Source organism: Prionailurus viverrinus, chromosome B1, assembly GCF_022837055.1.
Source record: "Prionailurus viverrinus isolate Anna chromosome B1, UM_Priviv_1.0, whole genome shotgun sequence".
In the NCBI taxonomy this organism is placed as follows: domain Eukaryota; kingdom Metazoa; phylum Chordata; class Mammalia; order Carnivora; family Felidae; genus Prionailurus; species Prionailurus viverrinus.
The window spans coordinates 188,273,125-188,296,980 of record NC_062564.1 but is presented as its reverse complement, the minus strand read 5'-3'; the positions used below and the strand labels follow the sequence as shown (position 1 = coordinate 188,296,980).

At 39.0% G+C, this 23,856-nt stretch overlaps 1 protein-coding gene across 5 annotated transcripts in view; it reads left to right on the top strand.

The window, feature by feature from the left end:
• The window catches only part of LOC125163314 (cytosolic beta-glucosidase), a 130,048-nt gene that overhangs the window by 34,925 nt on the left and 71,267 nt on the right, over positions 1-23,856 (top strand). For all 5 annotated transcript variants that reach the window (XR_007151398.1, XM_047854849.1, XM_047854848.1 and 2 more), the window contains one exon: positions 18,109-18,336. Coding sequence is in view for 4 of the 5 variants with exons in the window: in XM_047854849.1 (XP_047710805.1) it covers positions 18,109-18,336 (228 nt within the window). In the remaining variant the exon portion in view is untranslated. The remainder of the gene's footprint in view (positions 1-18,108; positions 18,337-23,856) is intronic.

Sequence of the window (23,856 nt, the reverse complement as noted above, 5' to 3'; positions counted from 1 at the left end):
ATTTTAAGTTTTGAAGGTACATCAATATCATCTGGGGTGTTAGCCAACGTGCCTGACCTATGACATTGAAAGGAAATGTCTGCCTCCAGGTAACTATTTCAATCTCATAAATATTTTTAAAGCCAGAGGCATTGATGGCACATAATGTTTTCTTAGAGTTTTGTGTCTGCAAATAAAGGTAAATTATATCTTTACCTAAAACCTACAAGAAATTATTGTCTCTCACCCACAGGGTTGCTCTGAGAATTCCCAGACTGAAATTGCGAATCTTATACATACTTCTTTTTTTCCCCTTTCTTTTAAAAAATGTTAACTGTCTGTACAGTAGTTTTCTATCACTTTATGTGAGAAATCTGAGCCTCAAAGAAATAATAATAAAAAAAACTAGCCGTAAACACTGCCCAAGGACTTAATGGATCTTCCCGAGCCACACAATGCAGATGTATTGGGACATAAATAGGTGATAGGAGATAAGAGGCACAGAAGCAATTTGTTTGGATTGGGTCACTGCTTAATCCAAATGGCTTCCGCACGAGAATTCATGAAACGTGACAGTGGGCCAGGAGGCACTTGCTGTGACATTTCAGATTCCCCTACCTCTTCTAATTAACCATTTCAAGTATATAACAAAACCTAGATCACATAGAGATTTAGTAAGACCCGCCAGTACCGAGGGTAGACCTGTCTGGAGGGGATGTATGGTTCTGTTCTCCCCAGGCAATGGACTATGACTCTATAATACCTCAAGTTGGGCTTTTAATTTCTATGATACACTGGTTCTGAAGAGCATCCTTCTAAAAGACAAAAGCTATAGCAGAGCTGCTTTCCGACATACCCTGTCATTAAATGCATTTGGGTATATTGCATGTGTCTAAATACGCCTTAGCAAGTCTAATGAGATGTTTGAAAACATGAAAGCCACATACAGAAAAAGCTTGCTAACACAGGAGTGACAGGAATAATAACAATAACGGCTGCCCCCTCCCCTTTTAACAACTATTATTTGCACCACGCCGGACATTTTACACACTTCCTGTGTAATTATTCCCTTTTCACAGATGAAGACACAGACTCAAAGAAGTGAAGTTATCTGGGGTGAATTAGTATGTGGGAGTTCTGGAAAAAAATTTTTAATTACAGAAAAAAACCCTCAAATTCCTATTGAGGCAGGTTGTCAGGAGTTCCTGCCCCATTAGTTAGTGGGCTCACAATTCTTTAGGGTGCAAATATCTGGACATGACCTATCCCTCCTCAAGTCAGTGTCTCCACGTTTACTCACTCCCAGCTCTTCTCACTTCTCTTGGGAAATGGGAACCAGGATTTAAAGTCTGGAGTCATGCTTCCGTATCTGCAGCATTGTGTGATCCGTAAATATTTGTTGGTATGATAAAAAGATTCAGCTGACTCTGAAGACTGTGATTTCTATTAGTCAAAAAAAGGATGCCATTAGCCCCTTTGCACAAATGCCAGATTTATAAAGGTATTCTAGAAAACATATATTAACATGGAATTATTTAAAATAAGGCCATTGTATTTAACTGGCAAACAGAGTCCTTTACCTGGTGCAATTCATAGGGTAGATTTAGGAAGTCCCCCCCCCCCCCCAACCCTCCTTTCTTTGTTTAGTTGTGTTGTACAATGAAAGTCTGATTGGTGATAGGAAAATAATGAAAAGCAAATTATTGCTTATAAAATCTTTGAGTTGATTTGCTACTGGAACCAGGCCAGGCAAATTCCTAGAGGCTGAAGTTTTTTGGGGGTATTTTATATCTGCCATGATGCCACTAGGAAGTTACAGATTAACAGCATGGTGCTGTTTATAATTTTCATGTGGAAGAGGGAGGAAAAAGTTAAAGGATTTAAATGTTGCAAGGGGTATTTCTTCTGAGCAAGAGAGGTTTAAATGTAGGGCACCTTTTGCATTTTAAGCACTTATGGTTGGTCCCTTGTCCCACAGTTATGTAACAAAATAACTTTATTATTATTTTTAAAGGGAAACAGAAAAAAAGGCTACTGAGAAAAATACTTGCCCCTGGGGGATAGCTTTTACAGTACATGCTGTCCAGGAGTCATCTCCTTTTGCCCCCAAAGTTCTAGAACAGGACGAATGCCCTTCTTAGGGTGCTGAGAATCCAGAATGACAACTGAGTGCAGGAAACAGAGGAATTGCAACACTGTGGAGACAGGATACACTGCATGCCCAACAGGCTTGGTGGTCCCTAGCCCGAAGAGCCAGGGCAGCAACACAGTCTGCTAGTCCTGATAAGAGAACCTTGAGGAGGCCAGCAAGACAAGGTGGGCTCCTAAAAAGACTAGCTACTTTGAGATCTCCTCTTAGGAGAGACAGTATAGGCTAGAGTAGTGGGTACGAAAACCGTTTATTACCAACAATTATACGCTACCTCCCAGGGAGCCAGTTCTAAATGCATCAACTCCAACAATACATCTGATAAATTTTCTCAGCAATGCTATGAAGTAGGATGACCCAGGTGTTATTAGCACTCTCATTTTGAAGATAAGGAAACAGAGGCACAGAAAGGTGGGGTGAATTGCTTGAGGTCACAGAGATCGTAAGGCATAGAGATAGATTTCGTATGCTTATAGAAAATGTGAATAAGAACACAGTCTCCGTTCAGTGACACCTGGCTTACAATTTCACTTTCGTCAGTTACCTAAGCTTTCCTCTAAATCCTTAAAATTAAGGAAAACTCAGATTCCTCCAGTTTAAGTGGGGGTTAATATCAGTGGTAGAAAGTTGTGGGATGGAGTTCAGGACATGCTACGGCACCAAAACAGCAGAAGTGGGAAGGTGGTTGTGGCCTCCTGCCACTTCTCCCCTGACAGAGGTCATAAAACGCTCATGTGAGAGGCGCCTTCCCTATACCTGCAGGAAAGGAGCATCCTTATCTTTGAAGACAGAGGAACACTGAGAAGAATCAGAATAAATAGACCTTGCCGACTCTCCCCCAATTTCCTCCCCTTACCTCATGCTCCGTGACCTATCATATTCCTCCATACCTGTCCACTCTTCATCAAACCTAGCATAAAAATACTCAGGTTTAACCATTTCTTCAGGTCTTCATTTCCTCCGAAGGCTCCCAGGGCATGTAAAACTTAAATACATGCTTTTTGCCTATTAATCTGTCTTTGTCAGTTTAGAGCATAAGTGGTGGAGGGGCAGAGAGAGAGAGAGAGAGAGAGAGAATCCAAGAGAGAGAGAGAGAGAGAGAGAGAGAGAGAGAATCTGAAGCAGGCTCCAGGCTCCAAGCTGTCAGCACTGAGCTGGACACAGGGCTCAAACCCATGAACCGTGAGATCATGACCTGAGTCAAAGTTGGACACTTAACCGACTGACCCACCCAGGTGCCCCTCTGTCTTTGTCAGTTTAATTTTCAGACCCAGCCAGGGACCCTAAGAGGGTCAAGGAAAACTTTTTTTCTTTCTCTACAGACGTAGAGTGCTTGCCAAAGTGCCTGTGCCATTGTAAGGCTTAATGAATGATAGCTATTATTATTATCATGATGCTTTTTCCAGTATACTGTTCCATTCTTCCAAGTGGGGCTCAGATTAGCATAGCGGCAATCAGAAGCTGAAGCCGGTTCAGATTACTGCAGTGCTTTGATGGATGAAGAGAAGCGTGGGGGTTTTTCTTCAAAGACAGAGAAAAGTGTCTTTCACTAGATAGCATGTTTCGATGCATCAATGGCTGAATGCAAAGAGACTTAATTGAAAGATAAGAATAATTATAGCAGAATAGCAGAGGCAAAAGCAGTTAAGACAAAAAGCTGCATATGTTAAACAGGACTAAAGTAAATGAAAGGGGAGTGTGAGAAGCCTTTGTAGCTAAAGACATTAGGATCATCAGAAAACAACAACACGACAAGTGCAGAGTTGGAGTTCAAGGGTCAAGTCCCAAAAGGAGGACTGAAATATTTCCTCTCACCATTTATTTCTGGAAGAATTTATCACTTCCCCGAATTACTAAATCAGTACTTAAGTTATATCCACATTCTATTATACATTACACAGTGCAGTCCACATGTAGCACACTCGGGCACATTCTTCTTCTTCTTCTTTTTTTCTTTTCTTTTTCAAGTAGGCTCCATGCCCAATATGGGGCTTGAACTCATGACTCTGAGGTCAAGAGTCACATGCTCTACTGACTGAGTCAGCCAGGCGCCCCTCAGGGCACACTCTTAAAAATAATTTTGTTTTTTTGGGCTCCTGAGTGGCTGAGTCGGTTAAGCATCCAACTTCATCTCAGGTCATGATCTCACGGTTTGGTTCATGGGTTTGAGCCCCACAGTCAGGCTCTGTGCTGACAGCTCCGAGCCTGGAGCCTGCTTCAGATTCTGTGTCTCCCTCTCTCTCTGCCCTTACCTTCCTTGCACTCTGTCTCTCTCCCTCTCTCTCAAAAATAAAATTTAAAAATATTAAAAATAATATATATATGGGTTTTTTTTTCCCCACTGTCTCTTCATACTTGGTGGGGGTAGCTCTTGTCTTCTCTTTAGAAATAAACACAGGTGGGCTTAGTAATATTAAGGCTTATTGTATGCTGGATATTTTCTGTCTTTACTTAAAAAAATTTGTTTTTAACATTTATTTATTTTTGAGAGAGCACAAGCAGGGGACGGGCAGAGAGAGAGAAACACACACAGAGAGAGAGAGAGAGAGAGAGAGAGAGAGAGAGAGAGAGACAGAGAGACAGAGTGTTAAGTAGGCTCCACGCTCAGCATGGAGCCGGATGCAGGGCTCGATCCCACAACCCTGGGATCATGACCTGAGCCGAAATCAAGAGTCGCAAGCTCAACTGATTGAGCCAGCCAGGCACCCCTAAAAAGGAAAATGCTTAAGGCAGTTTCATGACATCTGATTATGGCAGATATTTAGAACGAAGTCTTTTTCTCCTAGACATGCCTATGGCTTCCTCAGGGTCCTGCCCATTGCTGTGGAGTGCCTAGCGTCCTGGGTACAGGTGAAGCTATCTGCTCTGGTTCATCACTTGCTCTCCAGCCGTTTGCCTTAGCTTCCATCTGTTGAGGGAAAGTCTGTTCTGAAGCATTTAGCTGCATTAAAGATGTTTGTTTTCAGGTTTCTGCCTTTTCTTAAGATAATGTTAATAACACATTTTTTCCCCTTAACGATCATTCTGCCTTTATTTTCTGTTTATTGCAAGATTTAGTTAGAATTAAAAAAAATACATTGACTTATTTTTTTCTTGTTAATCTTCCTCTCCCTCCCTCCCTTCCTTTTCTCTTCATTTTTTCCTTTCCTCCTTTTATGTTTAATTGTCAGAGAATGTAGCCTGCATGAATTCTAATATTTGTTAATACTTCAAGGTATTCGAAAAATAATTTTCTGTTTGAGTTGAGTAACAGTCTTTTCTCCCATATGTCTGTATCTTATGTTATATACACATGCATACATATACACCTATGTATATAAAGTCATACAGAGACATCTGTCCGTAAGAGAATAAGCTTATATACTATGTTAATCAAATTCTCTCTTTCTCTGTCATTTTCTGAGAGCATTTCTCCTGTTAGTGGAGTTTTCAGTATATCCCTGTTTTTATCATAGGTTTTTTCTTGTATACTTCAAAACTGTATTGATAGATGCACAAAAGTTCGTGATTACTATATAATTTTGGTGGGCTATAACTTTTATTAATATGAGAATATTACTCTTTGCCTCATATGATTTTTTCTTTATATTCATTTTTTTACATTGTTCTAAGTTTTATTATTTAAGTAATCTCTTCGTCTCACTTGAAGCTTGAACCCATGACTCTGGGACTAAGAGCTGTATGATTTTCTGATGAGCCAGTCAGAATTAATGTATTATTAATTATATAATAACATTAATAATTATAAAATCAATAAATATAATTAATATAATATTAATATTGCAAAATCCACTTTATTTTTATCAATATTTACATGGTAAATATTTTTCCTCTTCACCTTTATTTTGTTCAAATAGGACTATTTAATGGGTTTATGGTTACCATGGTTTCAACTTTTTTCTGCCATATTATTATTTTATATTTTCTATGTAATGGTTTCCATTTGCTTTCCCCCTCCTCCTTCGACCCCCACCCATTTATTTTTTCTTTACTTTTTCCCTTGAGTGCGGTGTATCCCAGTGGAGGTGTTGTTGGCATTTCTTGGTTTTGTGTGTGGCTTCTCTGCACTGGGCAGGCCTTCATTATTGGCCCTGCCGCTAAGTATCAGTAGCAGCCCAGTCCCTGGGACGATGGACAGCACACTTGGATATTATCACATGCCTCTGGGTGTTCTACCACTCCTAACCTGGAAACAGGGTAGACATAGGCCTCCAATCTCTCTTCTCTTGTAATTCCAAATTTAATGTTTAATTTTGTCTTCATAACATGTACTTAGATTAAAAACTCAGATAGTGCTGTGAGAATTATAACACCCAACAACCAAGAAAGATCTTTTATGTCACTACTCTCAACTTCTTACTTAGTTTCCCTAAAGCCGAGAGAGTCCTATCATCTTGTTCTAGTATTTACTTTTGTGTTTCTAAATAGCATACATAGAGAGTCATTATTTGATATTGTAGTTGAAAATATAACAGTGACTTCCTATTTAAAAAATTTCTTTTTAGGGGCCCCTGGGTGGCGCAGTCGGTTAAGCGTCAGACTTCAGCCAGGTCACGATCTCGCGGTCCGTGAGTTCGAGCCCCGCGTCGGGCTCTGGGCTGATGGCTCAGAGCCTGGAGCCTGTTTCCGATTCTGTGTCTCCCTCTCTCTCTGCCCCTCCCCCATTCATGCTCTGTCTCTCTCTGTCCCAAAAATAAATAAACGTTGAAAAAAAAATTTTTTTTTTAAATTTCTTTTTAATATTTGTTTATTTTTGAGAAACAAAGAGAGACAGAACATGAGTAGGGGAGGGGCAGAGGGGAGACACAGAATCCGAAACAGGCTCCAGATTCTGAGCTGTCAGCACAGAGCCTGACACAGGGCTTGAATCCACGAACTCTGAGATCATCACCTGAGATGAAGTCGATGCTTAACCGACTGAGCCACCCAGGTGCCCTGTGACTTCCCATTTTGTAAGATGAGTTATTTTTTCTTTTAAGCTTGCTGTAGCACCATACTCACAAAGCAAACTTTTTCGTCTCCATTTTTCCCCATTTTGTTATATAACACATTTTGTAAATCTTCATTCAGTTTTTACATCACTGTTTTATATAAAAATTGTGCACAAGTGAGCCACTTAACGTCCTCTGGTTGAGTTTCTTTTCGTGTATGGTTTTGTTTTGCCTGAGAGTTAATGATTGGCTGTTGTTGATGGCTTCCTGTTCTGGGGTTCTTTGACTAATTCATCCCCACACTGTTGGCCAAACACATCGGATGCTTTATCAGTTTCTCATTTCTCTCTCTTTTTTTTTTTTCTTGGAGACAACTTTTCTGGAACCCTCCACCCTCCTGTGACATGATATTGAAATGTATTTCCATAGAGTATAATGTTTTTTCTTGTCACTTTGGGAGCCCTGTCCCTTCTGAAATAGCTTTAGACACCGAATGCTGCGAGTAGATCAGGGAACCTTTGCTCACCACAACTTCAAAGTGCCACATAGAATAGTTATGTTTAATACATTTGAATGTTAATTGCCAAAATAAACATATTTTTGTCTGAAAGTACACCAGGTCCTAACTTATAAATGGCAATTACTTGAATTTTTAATCACATTTCATTTCTCAAATAATTTGCAATAACTTATGAGCATTAAAATAACTTCTGCATATTTCTGTGAAGTGATGAGATAGCAAATATCAATATTTATTTTTAATGCTAAACACACCTCACAGAAGCCATTTTACTTAGCACATACTACAGGTAGCCCCTGCTTTCTGAAAGTTTATGTTATGCCACTGCTCTGCATTAGTATGGTAATGGTGTCATGGTTTTTTTCGTAAAAGTGGAACGTGGTATATGCCAACAGGGGATACTCTTCACTTTATGCCATTTCAGGTTACGAAAGGTTTCCTAGGAACGCTCTACGTTCAGATAGCTGGGAACCTGTATTTCCATATGTCATTTGTGGCACACGAGAGACATAGATAAATGAGTGAAACCTGGGCCCTGCCTTGACAGAGCTCAGAGTGGAAAGGAGACAAAGGTATTTTTAAAGATGACTCAACATAATGTGTTAATTGTACAGAGTGTGCACTGAGGAGGGCGTTGGTCTAATGTGGAGTCAGGGAATACTTCTAAAAAGAGGTGATGTGGCAATGTCAGTTTTGGGTGTTGAAGCAAGAGTACACACACACACACACACACACACACACACACACACACGCTCATATGCTCATACACTTACTTATTTTTATCTGACATGGTTTCTTTTCATGCAGAGGACTGAAGTCCAAATAGATCTATGTCCTCTCAGAGGGTATTGTCATGGCAAAAGTGAAAGTGACACGGCCCCACTTGTAATGATGTCTTCCAAATCAGGAAGCCAAGGGTCCCATCGACCTAGTCATGCAAGTATGGACACCAATCTTAATTGCAGGCAAGTTTGCAAATATTTTTAGTTAGAGTAATTCCTTTGTATGTCCTCTGGTATCAAGAGTAGGCCATGGAGAGAAGAAAAAAAGAGCAACTGGTCACTTTTTGTGTAAATGTAGTTAGTGTTCGTTGCGTTGCATCTAGAAGAGAAGAAAAAGAATATCTGTTGAGCCCGTACCTTCTGCCATGTACCTTGCTGGTAGTGCTTTTGCTTTCGCTGAGTTGATCTCACTAGAACCCCATGAAGTAGATACTATCTTCCCACTTTGTATGTACAGAGCAGTGAAGTAAAGGGTAGAGACAGGATTTAAACTCACCTATGCCTGACTCTAGAATGCTGTTTTCATAATACTTGGAAGCCTTGGAAATCTTTGATTTTAGGTTTGTGGGTGATATCAATATTTTACATTTTTGTGGGAATCCCTTCTATGTCCTAACATGGTGAGGACTTTAGAGACAATTTATTTTCTTCCAAGTAATTAAAAAAAACAGGGGCGCCTGGATGGCTCAGTTGGTTAAACATCTGACTTCAGCTCAGGTCATGATCTCACAGTCGTGGGTTCGAGACCTGTGTCAGCTCTGTGCTGACAGATAAGAGTCTGAACCCTGCTTTGGATTCTGTGTCTCCCTCTTGCTCTCTGCCTGTTGCCCGCTTGTGCTCTGTCTCTCTCTGTCTCTCAAAAATAAATAAAACTGTTTAAAAAGTTTAAAAGAAAAATAAATAAAAGAAGCTTATAATTTCTTACCAAAAAATATTGCAATGACCTGCTAACTGGGGGATCTTTGTGTCTCTATTGCGTTCTTTCTGCAGTTCACCCTCAGCATTGCCACTGAATTATGCATTTGCTTTTTCCCTTATCAGGTCCACTGTGAGAACTCTTAACTCATTTTTCAACACTTGCCTTAAGTATTTCTCCTGGGCAAGTCTATCTGACTCCCAATGGCAAAAGTAACTCTTAAGTGTTTTCTTCTTGATTCTCTCATAGTGTTTTTACAATATCTTAATACAACTTTTATCTTGATGTAGTCTAAGAATTTAGTTGTCTGATATCAGCTAGATTGTGAGTTTGAGATGTTTTGGATATCGCACAAGTGGAAATGTATCATTGTATGTTTTTGGTAATTTGCTTTTTCCCTCTTAATATCATATCTGGGAGATTTATGCATGCTGATCTGTATACATGTAGTTCATTCACTCCTTACTCCAGTATAATCTTCATCGTATGACTCTTCTATAGTTTATTTATTCATTTATTGATTAATTGTCCTGAAAAGGAAATTTCAGCTGTATCCACTGTGGGTTTTTGTTGTTGTTTTGTTGCAGTCATGGATATATATGTCTCCCGGTTTGCATTTGTAGTAACAGGATATATGGTGCTATGCGAATTATTAGGTTTTGGTTTATGTGCTTCTTCAACTTTACTAAATATTTCCGTATTGCTCTCTTACCAGCAGTGTATAAACATTGCTGCCATGCAACAATCTCTCTAATGCTGGATATTGCCCAATTTTTAAATTTGTGCCAACTGTGTGGGTGTAGAATGGTATCTCATTGCGGTTTTCATTTGCATTTTCCAGATTTTTAATGATCTCTTACATTTTTTTAAATGTTTACTAGCCATGTGTTTCTCCTTCTGTGAAGGAACTGTTTACATCTTTTGTCCATTTTTCTATAGTCTTGTTGGTCTTTTTAATTGAAATATCCAAATGCAATTGTGGATTTGTCTATATTTTGCAGTTCTGTTAGGTTCTGCTTCATGAGTTTTGGATCTCTGTCAGTAGGTGCATAAACATTTGGGGTTGTAAGTCCTCTTGATAAATTGACCCCTTTAATTTTATGAAATGACTTTTGTTATCCCTCGTAATATTCTTGCTCTGAAATCTACCCTGTTATCATCATAATGACTCTAGTTTTCTTTGGTTAGAATTAGCATGGTATGTCTTTTTTCGCCCTGACACTTTTAACCTTCTTTTGTCTTTATGTTTAAAGTGCGTTTCTTGTAGGCAGTATGTAGCTGAGTCTGGCATTTTTATCCAATCTGATAATCTCTTTCAATTGTTTAGACTCATTTACATTTAATGATATTATTGATGTGGTTGGGTTTAAATCTACCATCTTGCTATTTGTTTTCTATTTCTTCCATCTGTCTTTTATTCTCATTTCCCTCTTTTCCTGCCTTTCTCAGATAACTTATTTTTAATGACTCTATTATATATTATTTCTTGGCTTACTAGCTCTAGCTCCGTGTTTTATTATTTTAGTGTTTCCTGTAGGATTTATAGTATACATCTTTAACTTGCTACAGTCTACCTTCAAGTGGTATTATACCACTTCATGCATAACTAAAGACTTTTACAACAATATCCTTCTATTTTTCCCTCCCTGGCCTTTGTGTACTGTTGCCATACGTTTTATGCCTACATATGTTATAAACTCTATATTACAGTGTGATTATTTTTCTTTACCCAATAAATTATGTATTAAAGAGACTTGAATAGTAGAAGAATCTTATGTATTCGCCCGTGTAATTACCATTTCTGGTGCTCTTCATTCCATCGTGTAGATCCGTACCTCCATCTGGTATCCATTGCCGTCTGCCTGAAGGACTTGCTTTAATGCATTGAGGGTTTGCTGGTGATGAATCCTTTGAGCCTTTGTATGTCTGGAAAAGTATTTAGCCTTCATTTTTGGAACATATTTTTACTGGAATAAAATTCTAGTTAAATTTTTTTTCCCCTTTCATTATTTTAAAGATGTCACTGCATTGTCTTCTTGCTTGCATGGCTTGTGACAGCAAACTACTGTATTCTTATATTTGTTCCTCTAGACATTACACATCTTTTTCCTCTGGTAGCTTTTAAGATTTTTCTCTTCAGACTGGTTCTGAGCAACGTGATTATGCTTTGGCATAGCTTTCTTTGTTTGTCTTGTGCTTGGGATTCACTGATCTGGGATCTGTAGGTTTATAGTTTTTGTCAAATTTTAAAAAATTCAGTCATTATTTCTTCAAAAAATTTTTTTTGCCCCTTCCTCTTTTTATCCTTTGGAGATTCTGATTACACGTATATTAAGCTAAATGAAGTTGTCCTAGGGGTCGGTGATCCTTTGTTTACATTCGAGTCTTTTTTTCTCCCCCTCATGTTTCATTTTAGAGGGTGTCCATTGCTATGTCTTCAAGTACACTGATCTTTTCTTCTACAGTGTTTCATCTGCTATTACTCCTATCTGGTGTATTTTTCATCTCAGCCACTGTAGTTTTTATATCGTGAAATTCAGTTATATCCATCGGTTGAGCATCTGACTTCGGCTCAGGTCATGATATCGGGTTTGTGAGTTCGAGCCCGCGTCAGGCTGTGTGCTGACAGCTCAGAGCCTGGAGCCTGCTTCAGATTCGGTGTCTCCCTTTCTCTCTGCCCCTCCCCTGCTCATGCTGTGTCTCTCTCTGTCTCAAAAATAAATAAAAACATTAAAAAAATTAAATAAAATAATTTAAAGAGTAAAATAAGACTGAGAAACCATCAATGCCTGGTCCCTTTCCATGTTCCTCTCTCTAGAGGAAGCCCCTTTAACTCTTTCAGGTGATCCTTTTGGTATTGACTTTTATTTATTTATTTATTTATTTATTTATGTTTATTTTTGAGAGAGAGAGAGTGCAAGTTGAGGGGGAGGGGGTTAGAGAGAAGGGGGTACAGAAGATCCAAAGCGGGCTCGTGCTGACAGCAGCAAGCTGGGTGTGGGGCTGGAACTCATGAACCATGAGATCATGACCTGAGCTGAAGTTAGATGCTCAACGAACTGACCCACCCAGGCACCCTGACCACTATATTTTAAACATTCTTATATTACCAGTTCTTGATTTTAGTCCTGTTGTAGGCATAATCTATTGACTTCTCAATGTGAAAGGTGAGGATTTACCCATTTGTCCACTTTCTCTCCCTTAGCCCCCTGCTTTTCACTGACCCTACGCATGATTCTAATAGCATAAAAAGTGGGGAGTTACTGCCAACTTGTTATAGAGTTTCTGTTTTACAAGATGAAAAGAGTTCTGGAGATGGATGTGGTAATGGTCCCACAATGGTATGAATGTACTTAATGCCACAGAACTATCCAACAGAACTTTACGTGAAAAAATGGTTAAGGTGGTAAGTGGTTTTATGTGTATTTTACCACAATTAAAAAATATTCTTATCAGAGCATATACTGTAATGTTTACCGATTGAATGGAGGAGTTTGAATGGATACAGATGAAACAAGATTGGCACCATGTTGAAAATGTTAAAGCTGAGCCATGGGTTCATGGGGCTTCGCGGTATTATTCTGTCTACTTTTGTGCATGTTGACAATTCCATAATAAAAATTTATACTTGAAAAAAATCATACTAGATATTCTATGAGTTTAATTTTCTTGGAGAACTTTTTCTTATAGCCTATGACATGCTTACATGACCTGGTTAGTCCCTGGGTTTGCTGCACAGCTGTATCCTTGGAGGTCTCTTTTTACATTAGCCCAGACATACCCTTTCTTGATCTTTTTCTGCTGAATTCCTTGTTTCCTGGATCCTAGAATTTTCTCTCTTGGTATGCATGATTATTCTGGTGAAATTTATCCTCCTGTAATATCCAGTGAGAGGAATTTTTTTTTCAATATCCAATGAGAGCTCATATGTCTGATAGTATCTTTTTTCATTATCACACTTGACTAATGGTTGGAGGGTTGGATTTTGGTGCAGATATTGAGGAGTCATTTCCCCCTTCCACCCAACTTTGTGTCAAGCTAGTTGCTTTGTTGCCTCTTTCTCAGGTAGGGTTTGTTTCTTATTTAGAGTGTGGTGTCCTCCCATTGCCAGCCTTATGTAAACATCTTCATGTGGCTTCCCATCTTTGATAAGATTTAGACTTTGCTCCTTTCTGCCTGGTCCCAGAAGGCCATTAAAATGGCAGCTCACATCATCTGGGATTGGCACATGCTCTCAGGACAAAAGCCTGCCTCGTTATTCATTTGTGCTTCTGAATTGCCTCACTCACTTTATTTTTGAGTTACCTACCATCCCACCAGATCAATGACACATTTAAAAATGTAGTTCCTATATTTCATCCAGAAACTGTAGTTGTCTGAAGGATGTCTCAGGGTATGTAATCCATCTGAAAATGGTAGTCTCATTCCTTATAAAGGACAGTCACACTTTTAGAATATGGACATAATTGCATCTAGAGAAAATCCGTAGTGAACAACTGAGTTATTGATACCACTAATTCAGCAAAATTTACATTAATGTACTGATGAGTCCCACGCACTATATGTTTTTTTTTATCAAAATTTCAATTATAATGGTTAATTAAAATTCAAATTTTAGTTTCTCGTGGAAACAATATTGCCTAGATATGCTCTAACTAGTGTACGTGTAGGATGAGCTGCTCCACGTTTTCCTACTAACTGACATTTACCTTTCAAAATTGCCAGAATTTGTTTTATGCACTTTCAATGGAGTATTTTCCAAAAGGTATAATAAATCATGTTATGCACTTCTTAGGCTCTATAAATTGACTAGCACAGGCATCAATTGACTCTTCCTTCATCACTCAGAGTAATTATTACTAAAAGTAGCATATTTCATTGGAAGGACTTAGACTTCAAAATTGGGCAGATCTGGAAATACAACTTGGCTTTGCTACTTACTACCAGTGTGCTCTTAGACAAGCCACTTACCAGTGACTGGGGAAGCCAGCTTGTACTGGTTCACCAGTACCTACTGTTAAGCTTTCAGCAATTTTGTGAGCTGATTCTTAACATATTCATGATTCAAAATTAAATTATAGAAATTTACCAAATTTTATTATTCCCCATGCCCCTGTAAATAACCCAAGGTTACTTAGCTTATTCTTGTATCTGTATAGAAGAAATGCTATATAATGCTGTGCTACCATTCATCTCTTCCCCACCCACCTTCAGTGCTATCCCCTTGGCTGCTTGAATTTGGCCATGGTGGAAGTATTAACACTGTAGGAATTGGCCAAGTGCTGCCAAGTCAGTATTTAATGTATTGTTTTGTTGATTGTCAAGACCTAAGAAAGTGATAGAGACAATCTTAATAATTCAGAGTGAAGTTAAAAGTGTGTCACATCTGTAGCGTTACATTGTAAGTAGGACTGATGTTTGAGGAAATTTTCCAGTGTTGGAAAACATTATCCAATTCAGTGAAGACGTAGCTCATATCACTGATGAACAAGTGAAATTCTGTTGTTTTCCTTTTATCTTGCCTGTTAATTTAAGCAAACATATCAGTTAACATTCACATGAGAACTACACACATTTGTTAGGTCGCAACCATAGCTTGGCTACCAATATAAAAATTTGGCAAAAACCTAGGTGAGCGTTCTGTGAGAATCAGTTGGCCATATGGAATTTATAGAAAGAGCATTACATATTATTTGGAAATTGTGTATTACATGGCTTTTGTGTCAATAAAATTTCTAATTAACATATGTACACATACTTTATTTTTATTTATTTATTTTAAGTAAGCTCTCTCCCTAATGTGGGGCTTGGACTCACAACCCTAGGATCAAGAGTAGCATGCTTTACCAGTTGAGCCAGCCAGGTGCCCCCACAGTTTTAAACGTAGAGCCAGTTGCTAATATTTACTAGAACGCTATTGCTTAAACTCTCTGAGATTAAGTTCTTCATCTGTTAAATCACTTATCCAAAACTAGGAGCACCATATTTGACTAAATTGTATTTTAGTATTCATACCTGTTTCCTTCTAAGATTGGATATCGGTATTTTCCCCCATCCCTCTAAACCTCATATATAGACATAAATTGAGAGCCATTGGAATGTATATAGCTTTTTGCCTCTATATTATGACTCCAGAGTATAGTAATTTTTAATATTCACGATTTCTTTGTATAGATACTTAGTATCCTACTTGATTTCAACTGTCATTTTTGCTCTTGTCAGAGCTCCTCCTTTTATTAGCCTCTCCTGTCTCCCCGTGGTCCCCTCCCATAACTTACAGCCTATGCTGTCCTTGTGTGGGTCCAAAACCTAATACCCAATCCTGTTTGAATTGTATGCACAATATGAGTAAGTAGATGCTAAGTGAGACCTGAAAGACCTTCCTGTAATTGCTTTGGTCTACTCTACTCTATCTGTGACCTCCTTTCTTATATAAAAATTATTATGAGGGGCACCTGGGTGGCTCAGTCTGTTAAAGCATCATACTCTTCATTTTGGCTCAGGTCATGATCTCACAATGCGTGAGTTCGAGCCCTGCATCAGGCTCCATGCTTATAGCGTGGAGCCTGGTTGAGATTCTCTCTCTCCTTCTCTCCCTGCTCCTTACCCGCTCACACATGCGCGCACACACACATGCACACACTCTCTTGCAAAATAGTAAATAAATACACTTTAAAATAAAATAATTATGAAATATTTTAGACACATTAAAAGGGTTGGGAATAATGTAATAAATACCTACCCATATGCTCCTAACCCAGTTTAAGGAAGGAAACATAAGAATTGCAGTCACACTCCTCCCAGGTTCCATTACCCTCTTTTTCTCCCCAACGGTAACCACTAGCCTGAATTGACCATTCCCAGGCATGTTATACGTTTACCTTGTATCTATATGTTCAGAAAATACATGGATTGTTTTTACATATTTAAAAATATACAAAACATGATAAATGTATATGTTCTTTTTCTCATATTGTATATATTCTTTAAAAAAATCAGTAGGCTTCATATTTTAGAATGATTTTAAGTTTACAGGAAAATTGGGCAGAAAATCCTGAGAGTTTCCATATACCCCATTCCCCTAGTTGCCTTACTAGTAACATCTTGCATTACTGTGGAACAATTATTACGACTGATGAATGAATATCGATGCAGTATCATTAAATAAAGTTCATAGTTTATGGGTTTTGATAAATATACCCAGAATTACATTATTATGTAGCATACTCACTGCCCTAAAATTCTGAATTCCATATCTTTATCCCTGGATACATTCTTTTGGATCTCAGTTTTTTTGTTTGTATAACTTCATAGTTTTGAGGCTGAGTCCATTTGGAGTCTAATAACAAAACACCATAAACTGGAAGGCTTATTTCTCACAATTCCAGAGGCTGCAAGTCTGAGGTGAGAGTGGCTGGGCAAGGGCCCTCTTCTGCATCACAGATATCTATGTTTTCACATGGCACAGAGGACTAGGGAACTCTGGGGTCTCTTACAAGGGCACCAACTCATTCATGAGGGCTCCTCCCTCATGTCTGAAGCACCTCCCAAAGATCCCACCTCCTAATACCTTCACATTGGCCATTAGGATTTCAACATAAGTTTTGGGGGATACAAACATTCAGAGTGTAGCACAGGGTTACTCTCTGATTCATTTCCCTTAACTGCTGATAAGTGTTTCCTCTGTATGCTTATACCTCAAATTAATGATCTGTTCTACTGTTGGTAGAATGTAGGTTGTTTCCAGGATTTTGTTAGTACAGACGTCTCTGCCTCAATGATCTCATATAATCTCTTTGTGAAAATACATGAGCATTTCTCCAGGGTATGTACCTAGAAGTGGAATTAGGGAGTCACGAGATTTTTAAAATTACTCCTTTATACCATAGAATGCATTTTAACTACCATTTTAAACAACATTTCTATGTGTACAGATATTCCAAATCTAATGCAATTTTTACTTTCTGTTCTTCTAATGTGCAACACTCTCTCTTTCCTATGAGGTTTTGGATCTTAGCTGCCCTTTTTTCTATTTTGTATCCACCCCCACTTCCCAGCAATTCATCTTGATGACCCAACTTTTCCTTTAGGTGTCTGTCTAAAAGTCATTTTTCTAAGAGGCCCCCGACTCTAGTCCACATCTGGATAAATGCCCCTCCTTGGTTTTCTGGCAAGGCTTTTACCTTAGCTGTTTTGCAGTTGCCCATAGCTAACTTCTCCAAGGACAGGAAGCACAGCAGAGTTCGCCCTGGTATCTCCTGTGCTCAGCATAGAGCCTGACACATAACATTTGTGGAATTAATGGAGGTATGAATGAATGAATGTAGGATGCTAATATCATGTCAACAGCAGCAGAAACTAGTGCCCTCCCCACAATAATTGACTGGACCATTGCAGGCTCCAGTGGTAACTAACAGAAAATAGGGTTCAAGTGTAGAGGGCCAAAGACAAGGTCCTGAGACTCCATCAGGCACAGCAAGGACAAGACATGTCAGTCATGGCCAGGAGGAGATATTTTCAACTCAGACATTCATAATGTCTGGGGCCTGCCTCTATTTACCAGCTGGGAAATCTTCAGAAAATGAACCATGAAAGCCTGTGATGCAGCAGCAGTATGCAATCATTTTTCATTTGCTACCAGTCAGCTTCAGGGATCAAGGACAGCTAAACACATAACTCGCTCATGCATGTTATTTTAAAGGCATATTTTAAAGTTATAAATATGGTACATTGAGTTAATGAGGTATGTTCTTTTGGCGACAAATATTTACATTCCACATATGCCTCTTGATGTCAAGAGTGTAACCGTTTCATTTTCTTCTTTTTCTCAGGAGGCTGGGATGCAGATGGAAAAGGCCCTAGTGTCTGGGACACATTCACCCATCAGGGAGGAGAGAGAGTTTTCCAGAACCAGACTGGCGATGTAGCTTGTGGCAGCTACACTCTGTGGGAGGAAGATTTGAAATGTATCAAACAGCTTGGATTGACTCATTACCGCTTCTCTCTTTCCTGGTCACGTCTGTTACCTGATGGGACGACAGGTTTCATCAACCAGAAAGGCAAGTGTTTCTTAAAAATAGAAGGTTGCAGCTTTAATTCAAGGTTATTGCTGCAGTCTGGCATAATTAATCCAATGTGCTGTTCTGCAGCCTAGCTTTGAAATTGCAAGCTTTTAGGGTGATTATAGGATAAATTTTTTGAAATAGGTTTGCATTAGCTTTCTTAATAATATTCTGTTTTCCTTTAACTGGAGATATTTGTTGGGAGGGGCGAAATAGATGGGCAGGCAGGGGGTGGGAATAAGTATTTCATTGATGTAAGATATGGAGTGTTTACCTGAAGGTGAATTTTCCAAAAGGTATGTATTAAACTGTTTTCAGTTGTGTTAGGCTGTGATGAGTTATGAAAAGCCCTGCAGAACTTGAGGAGATTTGGAGCATTTCAGTTGGAGCTGAATTGGTGGAGCTAATTAACTAGCAAAGAGATTAGCACCAAGGCATGTGAAGTTCACTTAATTAGGGATTAAGTGCCAGCTATATCACTTACTATCTAAGCATCTCTTGGGCATTTTTTCATGACTCAGTTTCCCCACAAGTAGAAAGGAATACTATAATAGTTCCTACTTCCAACAGTTGTGGGAAGTTTAAGTGGAATTAACTCTGTAAAGTGCATTATTTACATAGTAGCTTGTATATCATAAAAGCATTCAAATAGTGTTAGCTATTATTCTTATTGAGCTTTGTAATTAAAAAGACTACTGTCCTGAGGTGCTTGGGGGGCTCAGTCAGTTAAGTGTCTGACTCTTGATTTTGGCTTGGGTCATGATTTCACTGTTTGTGAATTCGAGCCCCGCATCGGGTTCTGTGCTGACAGCTCAGAGCCTGCTTGGGATTCTCTCTCTTCCTCTCTCTCTCTCTCTGCCTCTCCCTGACTCATGCTGTCTCTCTCTGTCTCTCTCTGTCTCTCTCTGTCTCTCAAAATAAGTAAATAAAAACTTTACAAAAAAAAAACTACTGCCCTATTTGAATGCCTGTTATTTATGAGACATTTTAAATACATTTTCTCAAATCCCCACAATCAATGAGGAGAAGGTATAATTAATCACATTTTTTACAGTGGTACATGTCCAAATCCAGATATTTTGTAAATGGTGGGTTTGGAATTTAAACCTAAGGTCTAGCTAGCTCCTTCCACACAACAGTGCTGGCAAACTATAACCTGAGGGCCAAATTTGGCCTGACTCCCATTTTTGTAAATAAAGTTTTATTGCAGCACAGCCATGCCCATTCGTTACATATAGTCTGTGGTTGTTTTCCCATTACCTTGGTAGAATTGAGTAATTGGTGCAGAGACCATATGGCCTGCAAAGCCTGAAATATTTACTACCTGGTACTTTACAAGAAAAGTTTTGTGACCCCTGTACTACAACATAAAGTCTTCTTAATAAAGAATCTTTATTGCTACTTTGTCCTGGGAAATACTTCACACTACTCCTAGGGTTGGGACTAGGTGAGGCAAGTGATGTGCCCAAGGTGCAAAATCCAAGGAAACATTGACTCTCAGGGTCTTGCAAGTGCAAGGTGGGCACTTGCAGAAACCTGAATGAAGGGCCCTGCTTGCCTCATCCCGCTTCCAGCCTTCAGTGCCTTCACTGATCCTCAGGGGCTCTTTTTTGGGTAAGTTATCTGATTTCCCACATAGTAAGAACCACCTGTGACAACAATTGCTAGGTGGGCATATGTACTTGCAAATGTTGATTTTTATGTAAGGTGGGGGAATCTGTAGGTTGTGAAATGCAGCTGCAACTTCAGATAAGGGACAACACAAGATTAGCAAGTCCATTGCCCAATCTAAAGACATTAGCTCCCCTGACTAACTCCTGTTGGTTGAATGTCTAGTTCCTTGACATCACAGACCAGTTTTTTTTTCCTGCCTTGAACACACATTAACTTGTTCAGTTTAAAAGTGAACTAATAATTTTCTGCCTTCCTCATCCATCATCTATAACCTTCTCTCTTCTCTGGCACCATTATACCCTCAAAAGTCTAAAAACTAAGAGTAATCTCTGAATCTCCTCTTATTTTTCTTTCTACATCTAATTGGTTGCTAAGTATGATCCATTCCACTTATGTCTCTTTAACTTCTCCCTCCTGGCCCTCTTCTCTGCCTCCACCCTGGTTTAGTTCTTTATCATTCCCATCAAGGACTTTTTGATATACCCATGCTGGGTCTAACTACTTTCACACTTTCTCTGCCCTTTAATTCTTTGTACAAAATCTCAAGCCTCGATGTATAGTGCACACTCCTTCATAACACCGTTTCAGGTTTCATTTGACTTAGTCTTAACTCACCTCTGTTGCATTGCAGGCTGAAATTCCCTCATGCATACGACCCATGCAATTGTTCTATGTAATTCCCTAAGCACATAACCCACTACTTATTAAACGTACTATGCAATTTTCCACCCCTGTAGGAATTTTCTTAAACTCTTTTCTCCTGCCTGGAATGGCTATACCCACTGAATATCAACCCTCTTGGTAAGACCAGCATGGATGTTTCTTCTTCTTTACACTCTCCCCTGTTCGAAGACAGAATACATCTTTGTTTTTCTATTCCCATAGCATGTCATAAACCTCTTTGAGTATTTCTCACATTTTTTACTCTTAGCATTATTATATCCCCTGTTAGATTATAAGCACCTTGAGTTTAATTCAATTCAAAAAATGTGTCTTAAGTATCTACTGTGTGTCAGGGACTGTGCTAGGTACTTGTATTGAATTGCCTATAGTGTATGGGCAGATAATTCTGCCTCATTCACCCGCATAACAGTATGGTGTCTTACAAGGAGGAATTCAGTAAACATTTACTGAGTTTAAGTGAATTAGGTCAATAATAATCATAAAAATAACCCTAAAGCTAGTAATGGTTGTGTTTTCTTGAGCACACAGTATGTATAGCTCAGTGTGCCGAACATTGCACCCTGCTTTTGCTGATTTAATGCTCCTAATACCCTTATGGGTGAGGTGCTTCTCTAAACAGGGAATAATGGTGATCTGGGATGGAAGGCTGGGTATAAATTTGCCAAGGTGGCAATTTAGTTAGTGCTGAATTCAACCTAGGTCTGTCTAGTGTCAAACATGTAGTGTCTACTCTAGAACCTTCTTTAGCCTCACTAGACCATTTCTACTCCCTGTGCTACAGTTTCTCTGTTGGTGAAATGAAGCAAAGGCACCGCATCACCAGAACTCTTTCCACTGCTCTAGTCCATGATTCTGGGTGTTTGGAGTTTTCACTGAATTTCCATTTGGATGGTAAACAATGGAAAAACTTGAAAACACACACACACACACACACACACACGCACGCACGCACACGCACACGCACACGCACACACACACACACACACAGCAAAACAACACCTCCCCGGGCCAACTTGTAATACAGATCCATAACCCCTTATCTGAAATTCTAAAATCCAAAAAGCTCTGAATACTGAATCCTTTTTAGCAAGTTTAATTTTAAAAGTAATTTGGCAACAAAAGCTAACCTGAATTGATGCTTTTTTTTTAATTGAAGAATAATTTATATACAATATTGTATTAGTTTCAGGTATAGAACATAATGATTTAACATTTATATATATTACTAAATGATCACCACAATAAGTCTGGTTACCAGGTGTAATCATACAAAGTTGTTATGATATTATTGACCATATTCCCTATGCTGCACACTATGGCTCCATGACTTACTTATTTTATACTTGGAAGATTATGCCTCTTAATCCCCTTCACCTATTTTGCTCATTCTCCCTCCTCTCTCCCCTGTAGCAACAATCAGTTTGTTCTCAATATCTGAGTTTGATTCTGGTTTGTTTTGTTTGTTCATTTGTTTTTTAGAGTCCATGTATAAGTGAAGTCATATGGAATTTGACTAATTTCACTAGGCATACTACCCTCTAGATCCATCCATTTCACTACAAATGGCAAGATTTCATTCCCTTTTATGGTTGAGTAATATTCCATCACACACACACACACACACACACACACACACGCACGCACACAGACACACAGACATACATACACAGACACCTCATCTTTATCCATTCACCCATCGATGGATATTTAGGTTGCTTTTATATCTTGGGTATTGTAAGTAATGCAGCAATGAACCCAGCAGGTCATATGTCTTTTCAAATTAGTGTTTTTGTTTTCTTCAGGTAAATATCTAGAAGTAGAATTGCTGGATCATGTGGTAGTTCTATTTTTAACTTTTTAAGGAACCTCCATACTATTTTCCATAGTGGCCACACCAATTTACATTCTTATTAATACTGCATGAGGGTTTCTGTTTCTCCACATCCTCACTAGCACTTGCTACTTCTTGATACTAGCCATTCTGACAGGTGTAAGGTGTTATCTCATCCTGGTTTTGATTTGCATCTCCTGATGGTTAGTGACATTGAGCATTATTTTCATGTGCCTTTTGGCCATCTGTATGGCTTTTTTGGAAAAGTATCTATTCAGGTTCCCTGCCTATTTTTTAATCAGGTTATTTTTTAAAATATTTATTTATTTATTTTTGAGAGAAAGAGGAAGAGGCAGAGGGAGACAGAGAATCCCAAGCAAGTTCCCTCCTGTCAGTGCAGAACCTGATGTGGGGCTTGAACTCATGAACCGTGAGATCATGACCTGAGCTGAAATCAAGAGTCAGATGCTCAACCGACTGAACCACCCAGGCACCCCAATCAGGTTGTTTTTTGATACTCAGTTTTACGGGTTCCTTATATATTTTGGACGTCCAACCCTTGTGAAAATTTTTTTACAATGTTAGGTGATTTCACTTGGTAAGAATATTTATATAGTTTATTGCAGAAATGTGGGGAATATGCTTAGGAATCCCCCAGGCTTACACCAATGGGTTAACAAGGCATAAGGAAATACAAAGCTATAGAATGCTCATACTCAAGTATGGGTAAACCAGATTGGCACCTCAAAAATAGGGGGTGCAAAGGCACCCAAGAATAGGGAGGCGCAAAGATGCCAAGAATTGAGAGGTGCACAGGCACCCCAAAATAGAGAGGGGGTGCAGAGCCCCCAGAATAGAGAGGGAGGGGCAAAGGCCCAAAATAGGAACAGGCGCAAAGGTGCCCAATACATAGGTATATGAAATAAACAAGATTAGATATTCAGGTGGAAGCACCCCCAATTTAGTACTATAGCAGAAAAGTTGCTTTCACAGGAGGATAGGGCCCAGTTCGGTAAACTGGTGAATTGGACTATGGACCACTGCGCTGCAGGTGATGCAGCTCAGAGAAGAGATGGTTAACAAAAGAAAAGGTGGCTTATTAACCCTGAGGTTATTTCCCCTATCTGTCTCATCCCCTAGGCTAGCTAAGATAAACAAGCACAGCACCTCCTGTCTGCCGTTATCAACCACCTGCCCATCTACCCAGCGCCAAGATTTTGTTTTATATTGACCCAAACCCCAAATACTGTATATTTTCAAATTCCCCCTTTTCCCTCACATCCCCAAGTTAATGTTGACAGTTTCTTTGTCTCTTTGTACATGCCCAT